The sequence below is a fragment of the Buteo buteo genome, unplaced genomic scaffold, assembly GCF_964188355.1.
Source record: "Buteo buteo unplaced genomic scaffold, bButBut1.hap1.1 HAP1_SCAFFOLD_74, whole genome shotgun sequence".
Lineage (NCBI taxonomy): Eukaryota > Metazoa > Chordata > Aves > Accipitriformes > Accipitridae > Buteo > Buteo buteo.
The window spans coordinates 249,403-272,243 of record NW_027439238.1 but is presented as its reverse complement, the minus strand read 5'-3'; the positions used below and the strand labels follow the sequence as shown (position 1 = coordinate 272,243).

At 57.2% G+C, this 22,841-nt stretch overlaps 1 protein-coding gene across 1 annotated transcript in view; it reads right to left on the bottom strand.

Moving 5' to 3' along the window:
* Positions 1-7,062: 7,062 nt before the first annotated feature.
* The window catches only part of LOC142027859 (maestro heat-like repeat-containing protein family member 2B), a 34,999-nt gene continuing 19,220 nt past the window's right edge, over positions 7,063-22,841 (bottom strand). Inside the window, exons 10-35 of the mRNA XM_075022058.1 lie at positions 22,532-22,624; positions 21,968-22,037; positions 21,743-21,856; positions 21,210-21,283; positions 20,766-20,885; positions 19,646-19,753; positions 18,772-19,452; positions 18,452-18,593; positions 17,711-17,763; positions 17,164-17,271; positions 16,796-16,915; positions 16,473-16,595; positions 15,479-15,640; positions 15,129-15,251; positions 14,733-14,800; positions 14,251-14,386; positions 14,050-14,145; positions 13,488-13,592; positions 13,151-13,274; positions 12,109-12,215; positions 11,515-11,667; positions 10,260-10,405; positions 9,851-10,013; positions 9,381-9,556; positions 8,629-8,766; positions 7,063-8,432 (exon numbers count right to left, since the gene is read on the bottom strand). Coding sequence (XP_074878159.1) covers positions 8,096-8,432; positions 8,629-8,766; positions 9,381-9,556; positions 9,851-10,013; positions 10,260-10,405; positions 11,515-11,667; positions 12,109-12,215; positions 13,151-13,274; positions 13,488-13,592; positions 14,050-14,145; positions 14,251-14,386; positions 14,733-14,800; positions 15,129-15,251; positions 15,479-15,640; positions 16,473-16,595; positions 16,796-16,915; positions 17,164-17,271; positions 17,711-17,763; positions 18,452-18,593; positions 18,772-19,452; positions 19,646-19,753; positions 20,766-20,885; positions 21,210-21,283; positions 21,743-21,856; positions 21,968-22,037; positions 22,532-22,624 — 3,840 coding nt within the window. The 3' untranslated portion in view covers positions 7,063-8,095. The remainder of the gene's footprint in view (positions 8,433-8,628; positions 8,767-9,380; positions 9,557-9,850; positions 10,014-10,259; positions 10,406-11,514; positions 11,668-12,108; positions 12,216-13,150; positions 13,275-13,487; positions 13,593-14,049; positions 14,146-14,250; positions 14,387-14,732; positions 14,801-15,128; positions 15,252-15,478; positions 15,641-16,472; positions 16,596-16,795; positions 16,916-17,163; positions 17,272-17,710; positions 17,764-18,451; positions 18,594-18,771; positions 19,453-19,645; positions 19,754-20,765; positions 20,886-21,209; positions 21,284-21,742; positions 21,857-21,967; positions 22,038-22,531; positions 22,625-22,841) is intronic.

Genomic DNA, 22,841 nt, shown 5'->3' with positions numbered 1-22,841 from the left:
CATAAAACAAAAAGAAAAAAAAAAATGAAACGCTGCAGCTCTTTGTGTTCATCTGGCTCAGCAATGAACATCTAAATATAAAATGTTTATTGTCACTTAAGGTGAGCTCTGTGTCCCAAGCCAACGAGTTGGCATCCTGCAAAGCCAGGCATATATTTGCAATTGTTGCCATCCAATAGTTTGCATTGTTATGAACTAGATTTAATGGTTACACTCTGTATCTATTACCCATTTAAATTACTCTTCCAGCATGTGAATATTAAACACTGGAAAAGGCAGATGAATGCCTGTACAAAACTACAGTAAGAAAAGAAAGATTCTAACAAAATGTTTAATAGAAACAAGTGGCACCCTGACTCCAGTGATGTTTCACTCCTCTCTGCTGAGCCCAGAACTGGATGACATTGTTCCAAACTTGTTAGCGTAGAATCATAGAATAGTTTGGCTTAGAAGGGGCCTTCAAATGTCATCTAGTCCAACCCGCCCCCCCCCCGCAATGAGCACAGGCATCTTCAACTAGGTCAGGTTGCTCAGAGCCCTGTCCAACCTGACCTTGAAGTTTCCAGGGATGGGGCATCTACCACCTCTCTGGGCAACCTGTGCCAGTGTTTCACTACTCTCACTGTAAAAAATTTCTTCCTTATATCTAGTCTGAATCTACCCTTTTTTAGTGTAAAACCATTACCCCTTGTCCTATTGCAACACTCTCTACTATAAAGTCTGTCCCCAGTATGCCAGTAAAGAAAACATTTCCATCCTTACTATTGTCCTGTTTGAGTCTTGATTTATGAGATCTAAATTTTACACATGAAAGCATTCTTAAGAAAATCATACAAATTAGTCCCTCTGACCTAAATGGCAATAGGAAAATAAATAAATAAATAAAAAAAAATCACATCACCAAGCTGCTTTTGATAACTTTTTTCCCCACAAAAACTTTCCTGCAGACCAGGTGTTCTTCCATGTTTATTTTCAAATCTTTCTTCCGTCTTTCAAACTTAAGGGGAAGAGATTCAACATTTTTGAGCATGATTCCAAGTGCCACGAAGAATTATTGCACTGGGGAGAAAGGAGGACTTTCCACTCAAATTTTATTTTCTTAATTTGGTTTTTTGTTGGTTTTTTTTTTAAATCTCATGCCCAGGACATGGACATCTTTCCATAGACTATTTCTAAAGCTGAGTGCTTGGAAAAGTCCTGTCATCAGGACACTGCAGCGGTGTTCAGATCATTCTGCACTGGAGAGTCCAACATCACCAAAAACTTCCTGAGAAATTTTGAAGGAAAAAAAAAAAAATCTCTATTTTGAAGGAAAAAAAAAAAATCTCTATTTTGAAGGAAAAAAAAAAATCTCTATTTTGAAGGAGAGAAAAAATCTCTATTTTGAAGGAGAGAAAAAATCTCTATTTTGAAGGAAAAAAATCTTTATTTTGAAGGGAAAAAAAATCTCTATTTTGAAGGAAAAAAAATCTCTATTTTGAAGGAAAAAAATCTCTATTTTGAAGGAAAAAAAATCTCTATTTTGAAGGGAAAAAAAATCTCTATTTTGAAGGAAAAAAAAAAATCTCTATTTTGATTTTAAAAGACACCATTGTCAGGAACAATTATCCCTCATTTTTCTCATTCTCTTCTTTTGCTATAGCTTCTGGGAGGGAGCTATCCAGCTGTCATTTCCTCCTTAGCATGACACTGCATTTCTTTGTTGCAGCCAGCTCTAGGAAGTCATTTGGACAGTTAGTGTCCAGCCTGTAGAGGACAAGTCCAAGTCTCCCCACCAAGTGACACTGTAAGGACATCATGCTGCCATGGTCCATCCTCACCATGCAAGGAAGAAAAACAAGCCAAAAACGTTTTACTAGTTCGGGTTCCCCTGAAGACAGGGAAGGGGGCCAAGATTGTGCAAAGTTAATCGTGCCAGGGTGCGTGTACGAGGGGTCCCCGTACACGAGGGTATGACAGTCCCTTGGTACAAGACCTGGGCACAAATGTCCTTCATAGCACTGGGGTGGGAGGGAACAGTCATCATTCAAGCACATCCCTGCGTGGCTCCTTTGGACTGTACCCCTGATCCCTCCTATGTACCTGAACTGCTCGTCTGGATTTCTACAGCAGCTGTTGACACCCTTCCTTGGCCTCCTCCCAGCAGAGCTTCCCTGCTCCTGCAGGGCTGGCTGGCAGAAAGGGCCACAGGACCTCCTGCCATCTTCCAAAGCAACAATCCCCGTAAAATGTAATGGATCCCAGAGGTGTTCAGTGGCAGCAGGAAGAAGCAAACAAAAAAACAAAACAAAAAACCCCAAGAACTTTCTAGCATGAACAACTGAAAAAAGATCCTTTGAATCACCAGATCTTCTCTGCTGCCCATAGTCAGTTCTCCTAAACTCCCCTAAAAAAAAAACACAAACCACAAACCAAACCAAAAGAAAGAGAAAAAAAAAAAAACCCACAAACCACAAAACCAAAACAAAAAAACCCCAGTGAACAAAGATCCTCACATTCAGCCTCCAGTGAATAAGGGCAGGGAATGAATTATGGGATAGCAGATCCTTCACAGACCAAGCCTGCCTGGTCTCTGCTCTCATTTTATTGCGCAGCATCTGCCTGCTGCTCCTGGCCCAGCAGTAGCCACTGCCACGACGCTACCTGTCATCGGAGAAGGGTGGCAGCTTCTCATAGGGCTTAGAGGCACAGTCTGACACATCATGAAAGTCATTCCCTTTCTTAGTCACTAATTGAAGTTGGTATTGCAATTTTCCTCTCTGACCTTTGGATTCTTGCAGCACGGGCATTACTGTAAAAATCTCCCAGCATTGTAGTCTGACCATTACAGGCTCTTATTTCCCATAACCTGCTCCCAGTGCAGCCCACTGACAATCCTCCCGATGCGGCAAACGCCAGAAACATCTGTGGTAGCAGATTCCCCCCAAGTTAAGGGAGAAGCTGGAGAGTGGATCAGCCTGGTTTGGTGAGAGCCCCTGCTAAATATTGCTAAATGCTTCTCTTCCCTGTCCCTCTGCTCCTGCCCTTGTGGGTGCTGTGGTCCCAAGAAATCTTCAGACAAGGGGTTTCACAAACCCTGGCCCTGGCTACAGCCCAGTCCCAGGGAGCTGCAGGAACACCCCAGATAAATGTGTGTGTGTGTGCACACACCATCCTCAGGCACTGGGACCACCGAGGTCCCCAAACACTGTGGTCCTCCCTCGCAGGTGCTGGGTAAAAGGGTGTTTTAAGGTGATTCCAACCAGTCTTGCACGAAGGAAACAGCCTGGAAAACAGCCTAAACATTTATGTAAACACCATGGAGAAGGGGTGCATGGGTATATACAGAGAGATTTTAATCTTCAGCTTTTCCAAAAGAAATAAGCACCGAAAACAAACAAAACCCACCCCAATTAGATGAGGGGTAAGCTTTCAACACCTCTGATTTGACCACACCACCTAAAAATAACCGACAACCATCACACCCTAGTGATCATCATAAAAAAAATTGTATTGAAGGCCTCCCCAGTACTAAGTTCCAATCAGATAGTTCAGAAACTCAGATTAAAAATAGACAGAACTCCACTTTTTGTTCTGAAACAAGTGCAATCATTTAAACTACTGTTAATAATATGTCATTGCCAGGTAGTTGCCCTCACAAGATATCTGACACCTAATCTATTACCATCTGCTTATATTCAACTAAAAATGAGATGCAACAGCATTTAAAGCTATACAGAGCTCTTTCAGCTGGATAAAAAAGCATGAACACATTTTCTTCACTCCTCTCAGTCTGGCTCATACCTCAAGGTCTGCATAGGTTGCAGAGGGTGATTTTTAAATTCCTACAGTCTTCTCAGAGTTTAAGCTTTAAGTTAACACGAAAAGATAGATTTGAGCTTCCAACACTGCAAGATACCGCTGTAATATGGCATCAACAGTCATGCCATTTTAATCAACAATGTTCCTATTCAGTGAAGCACATTTCTGATCTTCAGCCAAATCATGCAAGAGAAAATTGCATTCATACTCCCTGGTACTGCTGCTTCTCAGTAATCCATTACTGCATTGAAGCAGGTCAAAAAACCTGTCTCAAAGACACTTCTGCTATCAGATCTTCAGAGGAGGGGCAGAAGGGGCAAAAAGCAGCACATCTCCAGCCCACAGTCCCACCAGGGCTCCTTTACTCACAACTAGGGACACTCATGGACCTCAGCAAAAATGGGACAGTGGTGAAACACACTCCCAGAAGGCAAGCCTTCTTGCCTCCCCCAAAAAATGAAGCCAGACCTGCCTAAAGCTGAAAACAAGGCTGTAGAAAACATTATTCTCTGCAAACCGCAGAGAGCCGTGCTCTGCAGAGGGAAAGCTCCCATCTAGCTGCCTGCACAGGCACGTACCTGGGACAGAGAGCAGAAATCACAATTTGGCATCTCAGACAGGGACACAAGAACCCCCTTCCCTGCCTGCTACTGATATTCAGCACGATACCGAGATGATGAAGAGTCAGGCAATGTCCGAGATTCTGATTCATCTCTGATAATCAGAAAGTAGCTTTACCTGCACCCTGGGACCAGCAAGCAGCCAGCTCCTTCAGCACCTAGACATTTTGTTGGCAGTGAAAAGCTTCATAATCTTAAGCCTTTACTTCCAATTCAAATACTTCATTTACAAACAGCAAATAATATTTAAGTGCTGTTAGTACTGGGCAGATAAACATCTAGTATCTTTGGAAGAGAGGCAATCCACAATCTGAAGGAAATGCAGCATGGCTTCTTCTGCCTTTTTATTTATTTTATACTTAATGCATTATTATCATCCTACAATATGTGTACTATTTTGGTTCAGTAATTAGGTTTCTTCTCACAGTTGCATCCAGGAAGACAATCTCTTCTGGAAGTTGTCTTTTCTGTCGGTGAATAATTAAAGGAGTATTTTTGGCAGGACATTTTTCTCTCTTCCATCATCTTGGGTTTTGGTTTGGTTTGGTTCTTTTATGCCTAAGCTCTTGTTTCCAGCTTTTGTATCCACCTGTGTTTGCACTGTGCTTAGTCAACACCAAAGCCCAGACATCACATATTTGCAGTCTTGGCAAGTTTTATGAGTCCTGACAACTGTGTAGCTGAATTTCTCACTAATCTTTCAGCAGGACCATAACCCTCAGAACCTCTAAAAGAACTTTTACCCCTAAATTCTTGTGTGCCATGCGCCCATCGACTGAATAGCACTCCACAAAGCACTGTTAAATCTTTCAATTTCCAGGAAGTACATGCAAATTTTATGCCACATTTGAGATAAGAAAATCAGCTCAGTAGTAGAGACAAAACAGAGAATTGGTCAGATGACAGGAGTGATTTAAGGTTACAGCAGATCACTAACTGCACTCAAGTCAAAATCTCAATGAAAGCAAAGATAAATCTCTTTTTGGACTTATTAGCAAGTGTGTCACCAAAACAAGAGTTCTCAAACCAAATCCCTAAACCTCAAAAGTGTTTTGGGAAAATGTATTTTTCCCCCCCCTCTCAATGTTGCTTCTTTACTTACAGTTGTGTCTCATTTTTTTAGCTTTCCCCTCTACCACAGGATCACAGCCCTAAGAGATGCCAATACCCTGACACAGATTTCCCCAAGAGCTTTGGCATTAGCACCAAATGCCACAATGCCGGTAAAGTCATGAGAGTCAGCAGAACCGATAAGCAGTGGAGATCCCTTAAATTACCTTTTCCTGGCACCCTGAACTGCCTCTCCACACAGAGAATGAACTGGGGCGACAGCTGGGGTCGACAGGTGGCGACTATTCCTGCAACTCCATCCCGACTGCTTGCTTGATTTCTGCCTTTGGCTTCCCGAGGGCAGGCAGATGTTCGGCCACTGCCAGGGAAGCAGAGCTTCCTCACGCGTAATGGTGACCTGGGAAGAGAAGCACCACAACCCTCAATGCCCACCCTTCATCCTTGTCTCCCTGAGCGACGGACCTCCCCTCCCACGGCATTCCTGCGAGCAGTCCTGTCCCATTCCCTGCCCGCTGCAGACCACCCACCTGCAATTAGCAAGGGCGGGCACCAAATGAACTCCTCCTGGAGCCTTGCACAAGTGCTTCCACTTCAAGAAGCACAAGAAGAAGCGGGAGGGCAAGACGGGTTCCCGCCGAGCCCCCCTCGTCCAAATGCCTGCCGCTGGAGAACGCCCAGCTCAGCCGCTTGCCCTGCGCCTGGCACACTCAGCTCCCAGGACTGCCGGAGCCCTCGGCACTGCAGGTGCCTAGAGGAAACTCCTGGCCCCAGGAGAAGGCCCCACCTTCTTCTCCCATGGGTCAGCACAGCTGGGGAGGGCTGCCAGTCTCCTCCCTTCAGGCGGTGCTGCCTCGGAGGATCGCTCCCCTCGGCTGCCACTGTGCCCTGCTTTGGGGCCCGCCCTTCCCTGAGGCGATGTTTCCTCCGATTGGCTGCATGAGATCGCTCCTCCCATCCAGTGATGGGTCAGGCGGCTCATCAGTCATCTCTGCTTTGCTCTTGCCAGCTGTGATTGGTGGAGCGGGCATGCCCCGCCTCCAACCAACACCCCCCCCACACACACACCCGGCAGGGAGCCCGGCTTTTTCCCCTCTTGCCACCTCTCCTGCAGGCCTCGAAGCTTGACTGGTGGGTTACCTATCGATCACATGCCTTGCCCCCGCCTCCTCAAATGCGATTGGCTGTCCTGGGCCCACTGACTCCCCAGGGACTGCTGGGTGGAGGTTGCCAGGCAACGAACTCCACCTTTAGGGCTGAGAGCCTCAGCATGGAGCTGTGGGCCCTGAGGAAAGGCTGGGGGTCATCAAAGGCGGGTTTGGACCCGAAAACCGAGGATTTCGGCCCGAAACAGGAGGCTCTGGGCACTACAAAGGATAGGCGCGATGCTACAGCTGACGCTGGGGACCCTGCGAAGGAGGGGAACCTCTTGGTTCCTCTGCCCTTTGCCCCAGGGTGCCGTGTATGGGGCAGGACTCTGGACTCGGGGAGAGGGAAGCTTCCCCTGGGTCACGGGCAAGGCTGTGCCAGCCCAGAGCACGCAGGAGGTTGCCACCTCTGAAGACCGGGACGAAGGAAGACTGGCCAGCTTGGCCCTTGCCGGTGCCCCCGCCACAGCAGGAGCCCCCCTCAGCCTGCTGTTCAACCCAGAAAGGGGCTCCGTTCCCGCTTACATCCTCACCTTTACCAAGGAACACCTTTAGGAAGGACTGGGCAAGGCGGAAGCACGTGCTTCCTTTGAGCGAACTTTGCAGAGCGTTCCGTTTGGGTCACGCGCGTGTGGTGGGACCCGCGGGACAGGGGGCTGAGGCTCACGTGGGCTCGCAGCCGGGCCAGCGTGCACAGCAGCCCAAGGGACAAAACCACGTCTCTGCTGGTGGCCTCCCTGTGTGGAGCTGCCCCTGCCCCCTGCAGATGTGCGGAGGCTCGCTGGGGGTGAGGAACAGCACCAGTGGGGCCTGGGTTAACGGGCAGGGGTCCGATGGGCCAGCCAGATGCTACTCTCCGTCCCTCTGCTCGGCCCCTGTGCCGCTGCTGACCCTTTAAGGTCCCCCCGCCATTCCCCACTCGTCCCCCAGTGCCCCCCTTCCGCCCTCTGCCCACACACCTGTAACCTCCTGTGACCCCCTCGGTTCCCCCCAGTGCCCCCTACTCCCCCCAGTGTGTCACTGGGCAGTGCTGTGGGGGGTCCCAGCGTGATGGGACACCGGGAGGGCGAAGCCTGCTGTGGCGATACGGTCGGGGCTCTCGCGGGCTGTTCCCTGCACCAGCGCGGGCTGGTGCTGGAGGTGGTCGTGCCGCGGTGGGAGGGGTGGCGAGGGGATCCCCATGGGCAGTGGGAGGGCACGCCAAGGCCCCAGGACCCCACGGGGAGACCCCTGCTCTGGGCTCTGTCCTGGCATGACTCCATTGTCCCCAGCCCGGGAAGATCTGAGAGGGGCCCCACAGCTGGCAGCCCCCAGCCTCGGTGTCACCCACACGTTGTCTCACCAGCTGCCAGGGTGCTATTAGGGAAAGAACAGATACACTCCCCTTTCGGTGTCTTTTGATGAGCTTTAATTAACTCCGTGGTGCTGGCTGGGGCCAGGTATTGCGGAGGGATTGCTCTAGTGCCTGCCTCGCTCGGAGGTCCCTGTCGTCCTGCGGTCCCGAGAGATCTGGAACAACACCACAGGCAGCGCCGTGGGGACCTGGTCCCGGCCAGGTGCTCCCCTGGCCACCCCGCTCCAGGGACCCGTTCGCCAGGGATCTTCCCACAAAAAAAGACATCCCAAGCAGCAGTATCTCGGTAAAAGTCCTCTGACCCCTTCCTTCCCCATCTCCTGCCTTACCTCAGCAAAGAAAGCTGTAGCTGTCATCCGCAGTTGAACTGAGCAGGAATTCAGCCACGGCAAGAGGTTCTTCACCAGACAGGGGGAGACGACTCCAGCGTTGAGCAGGACACTGCGCAGGGGTCACAAGCGAGGGACACAGTTACCCAGGAAGGCCACAGGCCGGGCCTCCAAAATTCACTTGCGCTGATGCAGACACTACTCTTCAGCTCCCGACGGCTTCCCGGGCACGCCGGGAGGGTCCCAGCGGCCATTTCCCTGGGCACAGCCCTGCAGGAGTTGGCCAGATGCATCCCTGGGGCTCTTACCTGGTCAGGAGACGCACCCCCTCAGGGTGAGCCACGGGGACTTCCAGGCGAGCCCACACTCCCCAAATCTCGAGCAGCTGCGTCCATTTCTGCGCCATGCATTTGCCCAGCACCAACTTTATAGCTGAAAGGAAAATCCTGGCAAAAGAAACAAAGTGCAAAATAAACAAACCCAATCAAACAAAACAAGTCCAAAGAGCACCACCGCCAGAAACCCCAAGAACTCTCAAATCGCAGCAGGTTCGGGGAAGACTGATCTGCAGCAGAGCTAAATACCCCTGGAATGATGCTTCACAGCCTTCCAGACTGCAGCTAACGACACTGGCATTTTCTTCATGCCCCAGACCCACCGAAGCAGAAGAAAACCCACGCCTCTAGACTGACTCCACGCTAGGTGTCAACCAAGGCCAACACCTCATACCTCTTCCCACCAGCCTTTGGCCAAGAATGACACCAGTGCCCGCAAGAGTCACTGCTCCAGCGGGGGTCCGTTGAGGGAGTGCAATGCTATTGTGCACACAAGGGTATGCAGGAGGCAAGAGGACGGCCATCCGCAGTATGAGCTGCGTAAGACCTTCCTGCCTGGGAGCTGGAGTTGCTCCACGAAGGAACAGAAGTAAAACCAACCGCGACGACCGCTTTCCACATCTAGGAAGTGGGGCAGGCGAAGCCCTCCCTCAGCCCCACAAAGGCACATGCCTTGGCACGGGGAACTGAAGCCAGCCCCTCCATCTGCCCCTTCGGCTCTTTACCTGCACGGCTTCTCCACATGCAGTTGTTTCCAGCTGGTCATGAGCAAAAGCTGCCTCTCCCCACCCAGCATTTCACTGGCCCACCTGAGCAGGCTGGGAAGGAGGTGGGGAAGCAGTCGCCTGAGCTCCTCCGTGCTCCTCAGGGCAAACACCACCTCGGAGATGGCACGGGTGATCTGCAGAGAAACATGACCAAGAACCACCTGTTCAGGGAAGGCCTTTTCCCACCAGCCTGGTTCCCCCGCCTGCCCAGGGTGGGGGGTCACTGTCCGCACTTGTCACTTCTGCGACAGCCTTGTGGCTCAGGAGTACCAAACTGCCCTGGCTCCCCGCACTCCTTGAGGCCGGCCCAGCACAGCGCCCTGCGAATCTCCACGGGCACCCGCAAAGGGCACCTGACTCCCTTGCACCCAAGCGTGAGTTAGCAAGCAGATGCCGAGCTGCAGAAAGGTGTCTGCCGTTGAACGTACCGTCAGAGTCTCCAGAGCAGTCTGACAGCTGTGCTGCTCACAAGGGGAGGAGTCCGTCCCCAGGCGGTCGTTTCCTGCTCTGTTTAATTTCTCCACTAAGCACCTCAGGATCTGAATCCCAAGGATGCTTCTCCCCAGGCTCCTCCACAGCTCCACCGTGTCACTGCAAGGGAAGAGACGTTCACCCCTGAGCCCGTATCCTTGCGGTCCTGCGGTGCCCTCAAACCTCCTCACCTGCAGTGCGGCTTACAATGCCCCACTCACAGCAGAGACACAAGCACGCAGTCTTGCAACACTCCAGACTGCTTGGGCAGAAAAAAAAGACCTGCTTCTCAACCGGACCCCCCCAGGGCAAGGAAGCTGCAGGGTCCCTGTTTGACTACAGTGGGGAGGTGGGTAGTGCCCGTACCTGTCCATGAGCAGACTCTTCTGGAGGAGACTGCTGATTACAGGCTCCTGGTGAAAGCGGGTGAGGAGAAACACTGCACGGAGCAGGAAGGGCCTGTGGGTGCTCTGCTGCATGTAGCTGTAAAGGGTGTTCAGGATTTTTGGCACCTGAATGGAAGAAGAGGAGAAAGAAGGGCTCCTTTACCCCCTCCTGTGGGGCCCAGGCAGAGTCATTCGGCACATGAGCGATGCCTGCTGCCTCGACACAGAGTCCAGATCCAGCTCGAAACCTCACGCCTTCCACCCTGCCTGACCCTGGCTCACATCTGGAGCCCAGTGTGCTCTTGGCAATCGTGCACCTGCATGCACACACGCACACGCATGCACACGCTCACATGCACAGCCTCGGTCGCTGCATGTGCCCAGGCCCAACCCCATGAGCGGCTGCGTGCCCTGTGTGCACACAGAGGACACGGACCCATTTCACGCTCAGCGCTTGGCTAACTCTCCCCATGTGTCTGTAGCGATGCAAGACCACGACCAAACACGCTCTTTGAGACCCCGCAGATGCCTTGCAGGGCCTCTGCAAGCGCACGTGTCTCCTTCCAGAGGAACCCCGTTCTCCAGGGACGCTTTTCCTTGCCTCTACCCTCCTGAGACTGAGTTAGTCTGCACTGCTTGAGCCACTGGTGGCCCTAGAGCCCAAGTGGAGCGCAGCAGAGCGTGAGCGGAGGAGAACAGGAGCCTTGAAAGGGCAGGCACAGCACGAGGCCAGAGGCTCCCAGGCTACAGATGGGCAGCAACTAGTGGCTAAAGGAAGGGCACCTCACAGGCTGGGTAACACCACAGTCGGGGAAAGCAGTGAGAGCAATGAACAACTATGCAACCTGTGGAAAACCTAGCGTGCCCAGCAAAGCTCAGAGTAGATGGAATTGGGGACCAGTGAAGAAAGAGAAGGGTGAGGTGGGTCCCAGGGCAGGGAGGACTGACAGTGACCCCAGAGGAAGGGGAGGAATGGCAAGGCTGGTGCCTCCCAGTGCCTCACTCATGGGAAGGACCCGGACCAATGGCAGCCTTTGGACAAGAAGTGCCCATAGCCTTGTCACCAGCCGGAGCAGGCGCCAGCAGCGGGTGCTAATGCACGACTCGGACCATCAGGAGCCCCTTGGCTCGGCACACAGGCGGCATTTCTTGAGCCCATGCCAACTGCACAGGGTGCAGTGCAACAGCCAACAGGAGAAAAGACGAAGTCTAATGGAAAAAAAGCTCTCCTTTACCTCCTGGACTATCTCCTCTCTGCATTCCACCAGGAAGATGAACACCCACTTTCTCACTGCTCTTGCACGTGGGGGCATGACATGCAGCAAGCTGTCCAGGATGGCAGTCAGAAAGTCCACAGCCTGTGCTGCAGGGATGCACCTGCAAACAGCCTGGAGAGAAGTCAGGAACAGGAGAGCCCGCATCACAGCTCTGCCCCAGCGATTCGGAAAGGAAAGGCAACTTGACGGGACTGTTAGTTCAGCAGTCATGGAGGGGCCAGTCTCTTGGCCCTCCTGCTGTGCCTACAGTGCTGTTTACATCTGGTGCAGCTAACCGATTTGGAAGTGTCTACCCCCTTGTTGTTTGCTTATATACCAAATTGGTATTCTGACAAGAGCACTCACGCACGCACACGTGTGTGCAAACGCACACATCACGGTGTCTGCTCCAGCGTGCCTTAAAGGACGGTCTTGCCTCAGAGCCTCCTGCTACTTGCTAACAACAGCTGTCCTGGACAGCCCGCTCTGGAGACAGAGACTCTGGAGGGGAGCAGGGAGACGTGCAGGAGCCCAGGAGCTGGGCCCCCACCCCACTGTTTCGGGGCCAGTTACCTTTGTTATTTGGGTACAGGTCTCCGCAAAAGTCTCGGTGTCCGGGCTGTTCAGCTCCTCACAAAGGCACCGGATCTCATCTGCCTGCGGCACCTTCATGCTCTTGGCTGGAACAAACAGCAGGAGAGAAGAGGAGTCACGTCTACAGAAAGCCAACCTCTGCCCCCAGATACCAATAAAGGAGAACCCCCGTGGTGGCAGGGAAGGCCACAGGGAAAGCCAGGGCCCTCCTGAACTTGGGGCAGCGGGATTTCCTGAGCCTGATAAATGGCTGACAAACCCCGGGCTGGAAAGAGCCCTCTTCCTCCTTAAACCTTTTGCTGGGGCTTCAGGGTTTCAGCAGCCTCTGCTCCTAGCAGCTGCGTCCCCTATTCCCACACAGGCCGCCATCGTCTCTGGGAGGCAGGAAACCTCCCTGTGACTTCCTCAGCACAGGCAGACCCTGCTGCCTGAAGAGGAAAGGCTGCAAACTCAACCCTTTGCAGCACGCTCTGGGCCTGCAGCTCAGATCCCTCCTCCCTGCCCAGTTTGCTCTGGGCAGCAAATTGGCTTCCTCTCTTGTGCTCCCCAGGAGATTTCTTCCCTGCCAGGGATGACTTTGGAGACTGCCTGGGTAGCTGCCTGTCTCTCCAGGCTGAAGGCAGGGAGCGAGGGGGAAGGCACCCTCTGAAACGTCGGGGACCTCATCCGAGCGAGTTGTCTGACCACCCTCTGTCTCTCCTGCCTGGACCGTGGAGAGGGACAGACGTGGAGGGGGACAGTCCCCAGCATTGGTGACGACGTCCTGCTCTCAGACAGCAGTGAGGGATGGCCCTGACCACCCAACCTCACGCACGCCCCGGGGAGGTGGGACTCGGCAACACTCTCTCAGGGATCCTTCCTGAGATGGGCAGGGGGGCAGAGGGCTAACAGGGTGGGGGCACAAAACCAGCCCAGCACGTTGCCTCCCCCTTCCCTCCACGGGACCCCGGTGGCGCCAGGCCAGGAAGGGAGGGAGGGAGGATCGGGCTGAGCAAGGCTGGGAAGCGCCTGCTCTCCTCACCTTGCATTTGGAGAAGGTAGCCAAGGCAGACCCATGCCCTCTGGTGGCACGTGTCCAGGCAGTCGCTGGTCAGAGACCCCAGCAGTCCCACCAGGGAGCCGAACTGCTTGTAGGGACATCCTCTCTGCAGGGGACAGCAGCAGGAAAAACGTTGCAGGCAGTCCCAGCGCCCGCTCGCCTCTACTGCCCAGCCTGCTCCCTGGGCAGCGACCAGGCAGAAGGGCTGCCCCATAATCCCAGGGGCCCCGAAAGCCAGCACCCAGCTGGGCAGGGCTCCTTTCCAGGGCCACGAATGGTGGGAATGGGGCACTAGGGCACGCGGAGGGTCCCTACTCACCGTGAGCTCACATCGCTCCTTGCAAGCGCCCAGCACGTGGGTGCAAACCCGCAGGGCTCTCTCCCGCTCCCATTCTTTGGCTGAGGTGAGCCAGCCCTTCAGGACCTGGGGCAGGGGGCATCTCTCTCGCAACAGGAATCTTTCTCTCCCCGAGATCCCTCTCCCTCTCCCTTCTTCTCTGGCCCCTTCCTGGCGCATCCCCCGCCCCACCAAGCACCGGCCCTGCAGCCTTCACCGCCTCGCGCTATGCAGCCGCCTCTGCCCTGTGTCAGGTCTTGCTTCCCTGCTGGCGTCTCCCTGCTCCGGCCTTCCCCCCAGGGCTGCTCTCGCCCAGCTCAGGGCTGGCTCTTGGCTTTCCCTCCACCAGGGCCCACTTCACTGCCTGTCCTGAGGCTGCAGTGGCCAGGCACTCCTGACCCCCAGCCCCGGCCAGATGCACAGCCCCAGAGCAAGGAGCCAAAGCCCCATTTGTCTGGAGGAAAGGTATCCACCTCCTATCACCCACTAAGGTCTCGATTCTCTGCCCTGGCAACGCTTTCCCTGTTGCCCCGTGGCTACTCACGTGGAACACTTTGCAAAAGCAGGCAGAGGTCGCCTCAGCCTCCAGAAGGGTTTCTATGAGGTGGCCCAGATCTTCCATGCCTCTCCTGTGCAGAAGCTAAAAGCAGCAAAGGAGAGCTGAGGCTATGCATCATGGGGGCTGCCAGGGCGTGCTGAGGTGGGATCCTGACCCAGAGGTGGGCAGGCACTGGCCGGTGGGTACCTCCATGTTCACAGCTGCCCTCACACTCTTCCTTCCCTTTTTCATCTGCTCCTCGGAAGGATGGGACAAAACACTCTGGCAGCACACTGCCAGCAGGTTGCCATTTTCCTTCCTGCTCAGAGGCGGCCTCAGCTTGCTGGCCAGAGGAAGAAGGGAGACAAAACAGAAAGGGGATTTACTAGCCCTCTCCAGGGTGGTTTAAACCACAACTGAGTCCCTCCTAATCGAGGGCCCCAAATCCAACCCCCCCAGCCCATGCCAGCGAGCACTGCCTTCAGCTCCAGCAATTCCTACCTCCTCCCAGGCAGCAGGCAACCCCCCCACCCCCCCCAGGTTAAGGAACCCCTGGGGCTCCCTTCTTCTGGGAGACACCTGGAATGGGGAACACCCTCCCACTCCACAGCCCCAGCAGCTCCTGGCCCCATGCTCAAGCTGGGCTGGGGCACACTGGGAGTGCCCAGAGCCTGGGGAACAGACCTCACCTCAACTCCTCCAGGGCCTGAAACACTCCATACACCAGGGAGTCCCAGGGCTCCCTCTTTATCCAGTCCTGCAAGTCCCAGAGACAAGTGCAGAGTTGGCAGCGGGCAGGGACACGGGACAGCCCTCCCGCCGCCCCGGGGACAGGCTCTGCTGCCAGGCTTGGGCAGACGCTGCCCCATCTCCCCCACGGAACCCCAAAGGCACAAAGGCACTGCAGGAGGGACCCTGCTCCTCAGCCACAGCCACCCAGTACCAGCACCCGAGGGCCCCACCAGCTGCGGACACAGCTCCAGGAGCTCGCGTGAAGCCGAGAGGCCATCATGCCTCTGGGGAAACCAGGCTGACGGCACAGCCCAAAACTCCCCCGTGTGACGGCTCCAGCTACGGACACTCACCAGCAGGGTCCGCATCGCCTCCTGCTTTAAGGAGAGCTCAAAGCTGCCGCAGTCGCCCACAGCCTGGATGGCACAACTGACCTCGGTGATGCTCTGCACCAGGGCGAGCTTGAGCTGCAAGTCCTGAGGCCAAAGAGAGCAAAGCACCCCTTGAACTCTTTGAAGGGCTGAGAGGTGGAAGAGGAGCATGGGCAGGGAGAAGCCACAGAGGGCTTGCATCTGGACACTGAGGACAAACCCCTCCTTGGGAGGTCTTTAGGAAGAGACCGCCCATCTCGGTACACCCCAGCCCCGAGGGGCCGGAGCTGGGGCACCCGGGCATCCCCACCCTACGCGCCCTGTGCTCCTACCCTCTCTTTATCTCTGGAGAGCCTCAGGATGTTGCCCATGATTTCTTTATCCACACAGGTGAGCAGCTGCTCCTTGGGGGCATGCAGCGCAATGCCGCTGTAGGTGCGCATGAGAGCAGCACGAATGGTCCGGGTTCGCTCCATCTTCTGCCGCCGCTGTACCTGTGTCGACAGAGATGCCCTGAGACATCAGCCCCGGGACTCCTGCGGCGGGCTCCTGCGGCAGGCCCTGCCCCGCACCCTCGCCAGCTCTTTGTTTCCCCCAGCACCTCCCAGCAGCTCCCCGAGCTGCGAGTGCTGGGGCTGGGAGTTGTTCCCACCCCGCAGCTTGAGTTCTCTCTCTCGGAGAGGGAGGAGGTGCAGCCAGCATCACACACGCTGCTGGCTGTTATACCACTGACTCGAGAGGCCGGGGAGCTGTCTGGAACCTTTCTGCGGACAGGTACCCGACATAGCCTGTCACGGTCCTGCTCAGAGCCGTGCAGCCTGTGCGGGTCAGTGGCGCAGATGAGCCCGGTCTGCTCACCTCCCCAGGCCAGGCTGCACTGCTCTCTCTGCAGGGCCCTGCCCTGCCCAGAAAGGCTTCCCCACAGCCCCCAGGTGGGGAGCAGAGCCAACGAGACCTCACCAGGCTCCTGCTCCCAGCCCTCAGCTTTGAGGAAGGGGCAGAGTGTCACACTGTGCCCACCCCCTTGTCACCAGCTCCTGCTGAAGTTAAGTCAGGGCAATGTGGCTGCGAGCAAGCAAGCAAGCAAGCAACTGCTGCAGCTGCCCCAGCTGGGTGGCTCTGATCCACCAGGTGCCAAACCCCATCCTCTCCAGAGACCCCTCAGGGGCCCCAAGGCCAGGATGTCCCCTCTGAAACACAGGTCTCGGGTAGCTCTTCCAAGAAGGTTAATCTCAAGGCAGCTGCCACAGGGTGGCTGCTGCAGGTGTAGAAGTGGAAAGAAGGCCAAAAAAGGAAAGCCAACCAGCAAGCCCCTCGTTCCTTTACCTCCCAGCCCGTGGAAGCCTGGCGGGACCAGTCTCTGGTGAAAGCGGCAGAGAACATAGTCACCGTGCCCAAGACCAGGTGGAAGTGGCTCTCGGCAGCGTGGGACACAACAGAAATCATTCCCTGCAACCACGGAGAAACGGGGAGTCGGTTCCAGTCCAGGCATTCAGCCGTGGCCAGCGACCGTGGCCGGGCAGGACGTTGCAGCAAGCCGGAAACAGCAGCAACGGGGAAAGGAAGGAGGTCTGGAGCTGGGCCAGGAGCAGCCCTCCCTCTCCCCCAGGAAAATCCAGGGGCTGCTCAGGACAGGAGCATCACCTCACCTTGGCCTCAGACAGCTCCACAGGGTTTGTCTCCTGGAGGAACCTCAGCACCTGCCCTTGGACGTGTCTGAGGTCCTGACAAGCTGCCAGCACCGTCCCAAGAGCCTTGTACAGGAAAAGCTGAAAGAGAAGAAGCCGAGCCCGAGATGCAGTCATGGCCCGACCCGTCAGGAGAGGGCTGGCCCCAGATGGACCCCACCACCTCCGGGAGCAGGCAGAGCCGGCCACGATGCCAGGCTGTGGCCAGCCGCTGGGGCAGCCCAGGGGAAACGCCTTTTGGGGACGAGGGAAAGGAAAGCAGTGAAATCTGCCTGCGTGGGCAGAGTACCAGCGCCAGCTCCAGCCCCAGTGCCGGGCAGGACACACACCTCCTCCCAGGAGCCGGCAGCAGAGCTGCCCAGCCGCTGGCTCAGCTCCTGGCTCAGGCCTACGGTCCAGGCCTTGTCCTCCACGGGCTCCAGCGACGCTCGCAGAAACTGGTGTGAACGGGAAAGGAAGCGAGTGTTCCCCAGACCTTGGCCAGGGCCCTTTCCACGCTCACGTGTCCCGGGATGCTGCGGGGGAGAGCTGCCGGGAACGGCAGTCTCCTCCCTCACCCCACCCAAGCCTCTTTTCACCAGCTTCCCTCTTCTCCTAACGCCTCATGTGAGACCCCCCGGCAGGCCGGACTTAGAGGAGGAGGCAGCGCTAAGGCGCGTGCCACAGCGTTAGAGGGCATTAGCCATCAGCCGTGGCACGTGTGCAGGCAGCAGCTCCTCTTGAGTGGGCAGGCACCTACTGCCGGGGGAGGCGCAGGGTGCTCAGGAGGTGCCCCCACCTCCTGGTGCCTACACAAGCAGCCCCGAGCTTCCTCCCACAACTTTGCTGCCTCTTCTCCCCCCTCGATTTGTGACACCCCCCGCAAGGATGCTATACCTTAAGCACACGGCGCTCCCACTCTGCAGAGGCCAGGGAGCTCTCAGTTCTGCCTAGGAAGCAAGAGGAAGCAAAAGCTCTCGCAGCTATTTAAGCTCACACCAAAGACGAGTCTGGCGCTCTCCTCTGCAGTCCGACCTCCCAAAAGTCCCAGGCCATCAGGCTAGAGAGGGCCTACGCGAAAGCCCTTGCGAGGCCAAAGACACAGGAGGGATCCCAGGGGCGGTCGTCAGAGGCATTGACTCAATCTGGGGAAGGACGCACTGGCCGCAGCAGATTCCCACTGAGCGACTGCAGCTCCCACAACAACTCCAACCACCCAGTCCCAACACACATTTTCTCCCGAGCCACCCATTGCCTTTTGCCCATTTCCAGCCCTTCTCCCAGGCTACTGCCGAGGACAGCTGCTGCAAACCTCGCCTGGCCTGGGGACTTGGTCCTCCAAAGCCGAGGGCTGCACCCCCTCCAGGAGCACCAGTCACGTCCCTCTCCCAGACACCATCCTTGGGTGATGCCAACACCTGCCCTCCGAGGGGACATCAACGGCCCCCTCCATCCCCTGGGCCGAACTGATGCCAGGGGACAGCTGCCCCCAGCCTCAGCACCGGCTCCCTGGAAGGGGAAAGGCAGCAGAGCAAGTGCTGGGGAACTGGGGACAATTGCCCTCCGTCGCGCCAGGCAGCTGCGTTTTCCTGCCCCCCTCCCTCCCCTCCAGCCTCTCCCTCCCCACCTGCACTTTACCTTCCAGGTACTGCAGCAGGAGGGGGATCTCGGTCGCCCACGCCGCCCCCAAGCCTCTGTGGATCCTGCCGTGGAGGGCCTGCAGCAGCTGCAAGGCAGCGACTGCGCGTTCGCGGCTCGGGTAAGGAGCTGCCGCCACCACCTAGAGGAGGGCAGGAGAGAAGGGTCGCTCCTGCCGCCAGAGCCACAGCTTCTCCCAGGAGGGAGCTCGGGAGGGAGCTCGGTGCCGCTTGGCTGGCAGCAGGCAGCCGACGGCTTCACCCAGGGTGCTGCCAGCCCTGAGAACGGAGTGGGATCCCTGATGGGCTCGGGCATGCTGCCTCCTCCTTGGGGGCTCCCGGCGCTGGCCTCAACAGCATCTCTACCCCGGGATCTCCCACCACCCCTGGCCAGAAAAGCTCTTTCCCCAGGGCCCCGCTACTCACCAGCAGTCGAGCCAGCAGGGCCTGGGGAGCCGGCAGCCGGGCTGTGGGGAGGCAGAAAGGCTGGGTGAGCCGACGAGCCTCACGCCTCCGATAGCCCCACACAGGGCTGAGGGCTGAGAGCAGCTGCGCTGCAATAGCGCTGGCTGGGGGGCTCCCCAGGGCTGCCCAGCAGGAGATGAAGGCAGCTCCAGCACGGCCAGGAGCGAGCCCCGGCTCACCAGGAGAGCGCTGCGAGCAGGAGAGCCAGGCCTCTGCGCCGGGCAAGGGGCCACGCAGGGCAGAGCCCCTCGTGCCCAGCAGCAGAGCCTGTCTCTGCCCTTTGCTTTTCCTGGGCTCCTGCTCAGGGCTGGTGGGGCGCAGGGAGACGCGGGCTGGCCTGACCCCTGGCCAAACCCAGCAGCAGCACTCGCTGGGGCTCCTACCTTGCTCCTGGGAGTCCATGGCATCCGGCTCCTCCTCCTCGCACCCCGCTCTCTCCCGTCTCTCAACCAGGGCTCGGAGGCAGCGGGAGAGCGGGATCAGCATGCCGCTGTACTGGGCTGGCACCACGTACTGCAGCAGCCTCGGCCACAGGAGCTGCAGAGAAGAACCGGGCAATTCGCCACACTGGCATTTCCGCTCAGCGCGAAGACGAAAAGGACGGTCTGCATTTCACTGAGCCTGGTGCGCTTCAGCGCAGGAGGGGACAGGTTCAGGGCATGGGGGAGCACACGGAAAAATGTCCTGAAGGCAAGAAGCGGCCACAGCAGCAGGACAGAGGGCAACTTACTTTGGTCATCCCTCTCAGAGTGACGTCCAGTGAGCCCACGATGTCCAGGCACAGGGCTCGAATTGCTCCATCCTCTGGGTTTTCCCAGGCAAAAAGGCCTCCTGCCACCTGTAAGACAGAGTTGGCAAACCCCCAATTACCTTCAGCTCCCAACTGATGAGGCTCAGGCACCCCTCACCAGTGCTCTTCTTGCTCCTGTGCCTGCCCCCCTCCCGATGGCCAGACGGACCCAGCTCGAGGACCGGGTCCCAGACCCTGGGAAGGACTGGGAAGCCTGGGAGCAGACAGTGCCGCTGCTTGCCGACTCGGTCCCCTGGGGCCCAAATGCTGCTGTCGTGCCACCAAAGCAGAGGTGAGGAACGTGCCCTTCAGCAAGGCTGTGCTCAGTGCCAGCCCTGGAGGCAGCACACCCAGCCCGACAGATGTGGAGGAGCACCCAGAAGCCCTTTCCTTTGCCCTGCTCCCAAAGCAGAGCCTCCCCGAGCCTCAGAGTGACGCACATGGATCTCCCAGCTAGAGGGAAGGTGCGGCCAGAGGGAATGTCCTCGGCGAGTCAGCGGGAGGCTCGGCCATCCCCAGCTTTCACCTCCTGGGCACCCAGCTGAATGCTGGGAAACGCTCACCACAGGGACTGCCAAACGGCCCGTCCCCTTGCCAGAAGGGATGTGGGCCCCCAGACTGTTACTGGGTGGGCAGGGTGTGCTTTGGAGGGCCAGAGCACGAGAACACCACAGAAAGCTCCTCTAGCCAGGCCCACCTGTCCGCACTGGCTGTGTTTTGCTCACCGTCCATCAGCATTTAAGGACGGAAGATGTCCTGCCCCTACAAGACGCTCCCTTTGCAAGGCGGCTTTGCCGAAGGCGCCCGTGGGCACAGCTCGGCACCACAGTGCTGGGTGGCATGCCGAGGTGTAAACCCACATCATCCACTGACATCTCCACCAACATCGGCACAGACACCCACGAGGAATGGCCATTCGGAAGCGGCTCTGACGGCAGTGCCAGCGCCGATGGCTCTGCAGCATGGAGCTCTCCAAGGCCAAGGCCGCCGGCAGGAGCCCTCAGCACGGTCCAGGCACTGGTCAAAACAACCAGCCCTGGGTGTCCTGCTCTGCCCTTACCAGTGTGCCCGAGGTCCGGCTGAACTCGCTGAAGATGTGCCCCACCACATCCCATGGCCAGCAGCTCTGGGATCCGGAGCTGAGCAGCTCCCTGCTGAACTCCAGAACTGCCCTCCGCACCTGCCAGGGGAGAGTGTGGTTATGACCCTCCTGTTCAAAACCCAAAGAGTTTGCGCCTTTGTGGCTCGCAGAGAGGTGGCAAGGCCACGGCAGAAGCTTTCGCTCCTGGCGTCAGGGCTGGGCTTCAGCACCAGGCTGGACGGGCATTTGCCCCGCAGAGCCCAGAGACCTCCCCGCTCTGCCCTGCCAGCTCTCCCCAGGGAGGAGCCATCAGCCACCACCTGGGCAACGCGCCAGCACTTCCCCAGGCCCTCTGGCTCTGTCCCAAGGGAAAGGGTTTCTCTGCCTCCCCTGGTGGCACCCTCTCTTCCCAAACCAGTTCACCTGGGCACTGGGGTCACTGCACAAGGCGCGCATGGCCTCCACCAGCTGGGGCAGCTTCTCTCTCACCGCAGGTGCTGGAAGAGATACGGAGAGGTGTGCATTGAGGCAGAGCCCCAGTGGCAGAAGGGATCCCCTGAAGCTTCCAATGGGACAGAAGAGCGGGGCCTGACTGGCTTCACGGGAAGCAGCGGCGTAGTCGGAGCAACCCCACTTCCAGAGGCTATTTTACAGGGACCGAAGGCTATGGCAACAGAGAGAACAAGAGAAACAGCACGGGTACGAGCAGCTCCTGTGCAAAGCAGCCCACCTGCCCGCCCACCAGCCTGCCTGTGTTACACGCCCGTGGAGCGCCGTCCCTGGTGTGCCGGCATTTCTAACTGCCGGGGGAGAGCCCTGCTGCGGGGCGTCAGCTCGGCTGGGGGACCCGCTCTTCGCAGCTCCCTTTGGGTGCAGGTGCACCACTTTCGGCCCGTTCCTGCTGTCAGCCCAGCAGCCCCAACCCCTGCCTTGCGTCCCTGGTCTGTGGCACTGACCGTCAGCGCGGGCCAGCGCTCCCAGCAGGCCCAGGGCTGCCACGCGACCGGCCTCACTCCCACCGCTCAGCTGGGAGTGCAGAAACATGCCTGTCTCCTCGGGGCGCATTCGTGCTGCGGGGAAGAAATCGCATTCTGCATCAGCAGGCAGCTGTCCCCAACAGCCAAGGACAGGGAGAGAGCTGCCACGGCACGGCGGGCCATCGCCCAGTCTCCTCTCCTTACCCTGCAGCATGATGCAGCGGGACAGCACTGCCTTCTGGGCAGGGCCAGCCTCCTCGGTCACATCAGGGAGCTGTGGGAGCAAGATCCATTTTAGAGAAAGCGGCATCAGTGCTGAGAGGGACCGAAAAGTAATGGCGCTCTCCGTTCTCCTCTCCCTGGGCACTCTGGGCATGGGACCCACAGCCGAAACCCAGCCCACCCCACGGTGGCCCCGGGCACACACAGAGGTTTGCGGCAGCCCAGGCTGCCCAGGAGCTGAGGCTGAGCAGCGCTGAAAGGCTGCCCTCAGGGTGCTGGCGCTCCAGAGTCCTCCTGCGACTTGGCCGAGAGGGAAATGGCTGTGGGAACCGGGCTGCCGCTCAGGCCCGTTCCAAACAGCCAGGATCAGGCCTCCTGCAGCCTTAAGATGGCACCTGGATCGAAGTCCTGGCATGCTCCAGGCCTGCAGGAAGGTCCCAGTGGAGGAACGCCCTGCTCTGCCCTGCCAGCCGGCAGGTCCTTCCCTTCCGTGGCAATCATGGGTGCAGGCCCCAGGCTTGCGGCAGGGCGCAGGGCTCCCCTTACCTGGCGGCGCACAGCGGTGCTGATGGCAAGAGCCGTGCCCTGCGGCATTGGGGTCTGAACTCCCTCCAGGATCTCCAGGACATAGCTGAGGCTCTACAAGAGAACGGGGGGGAAGAGGAGGCTCAAGCCACCTAAAGGCACTTGGGAATGGAGAAACCCAGCACGTCTGGGATAAGGGGAGCCCCTAACATCAGCTCCCAGGGAAAAGCCTGATGAGCAGAGCAGCATCAAGAGGGTCTCTTTCCTCGGAACGGAGCCCGGGCTTGACAACTCAGTTTCCCACTCATCAGACCTCGCCAGTCGCCGCATG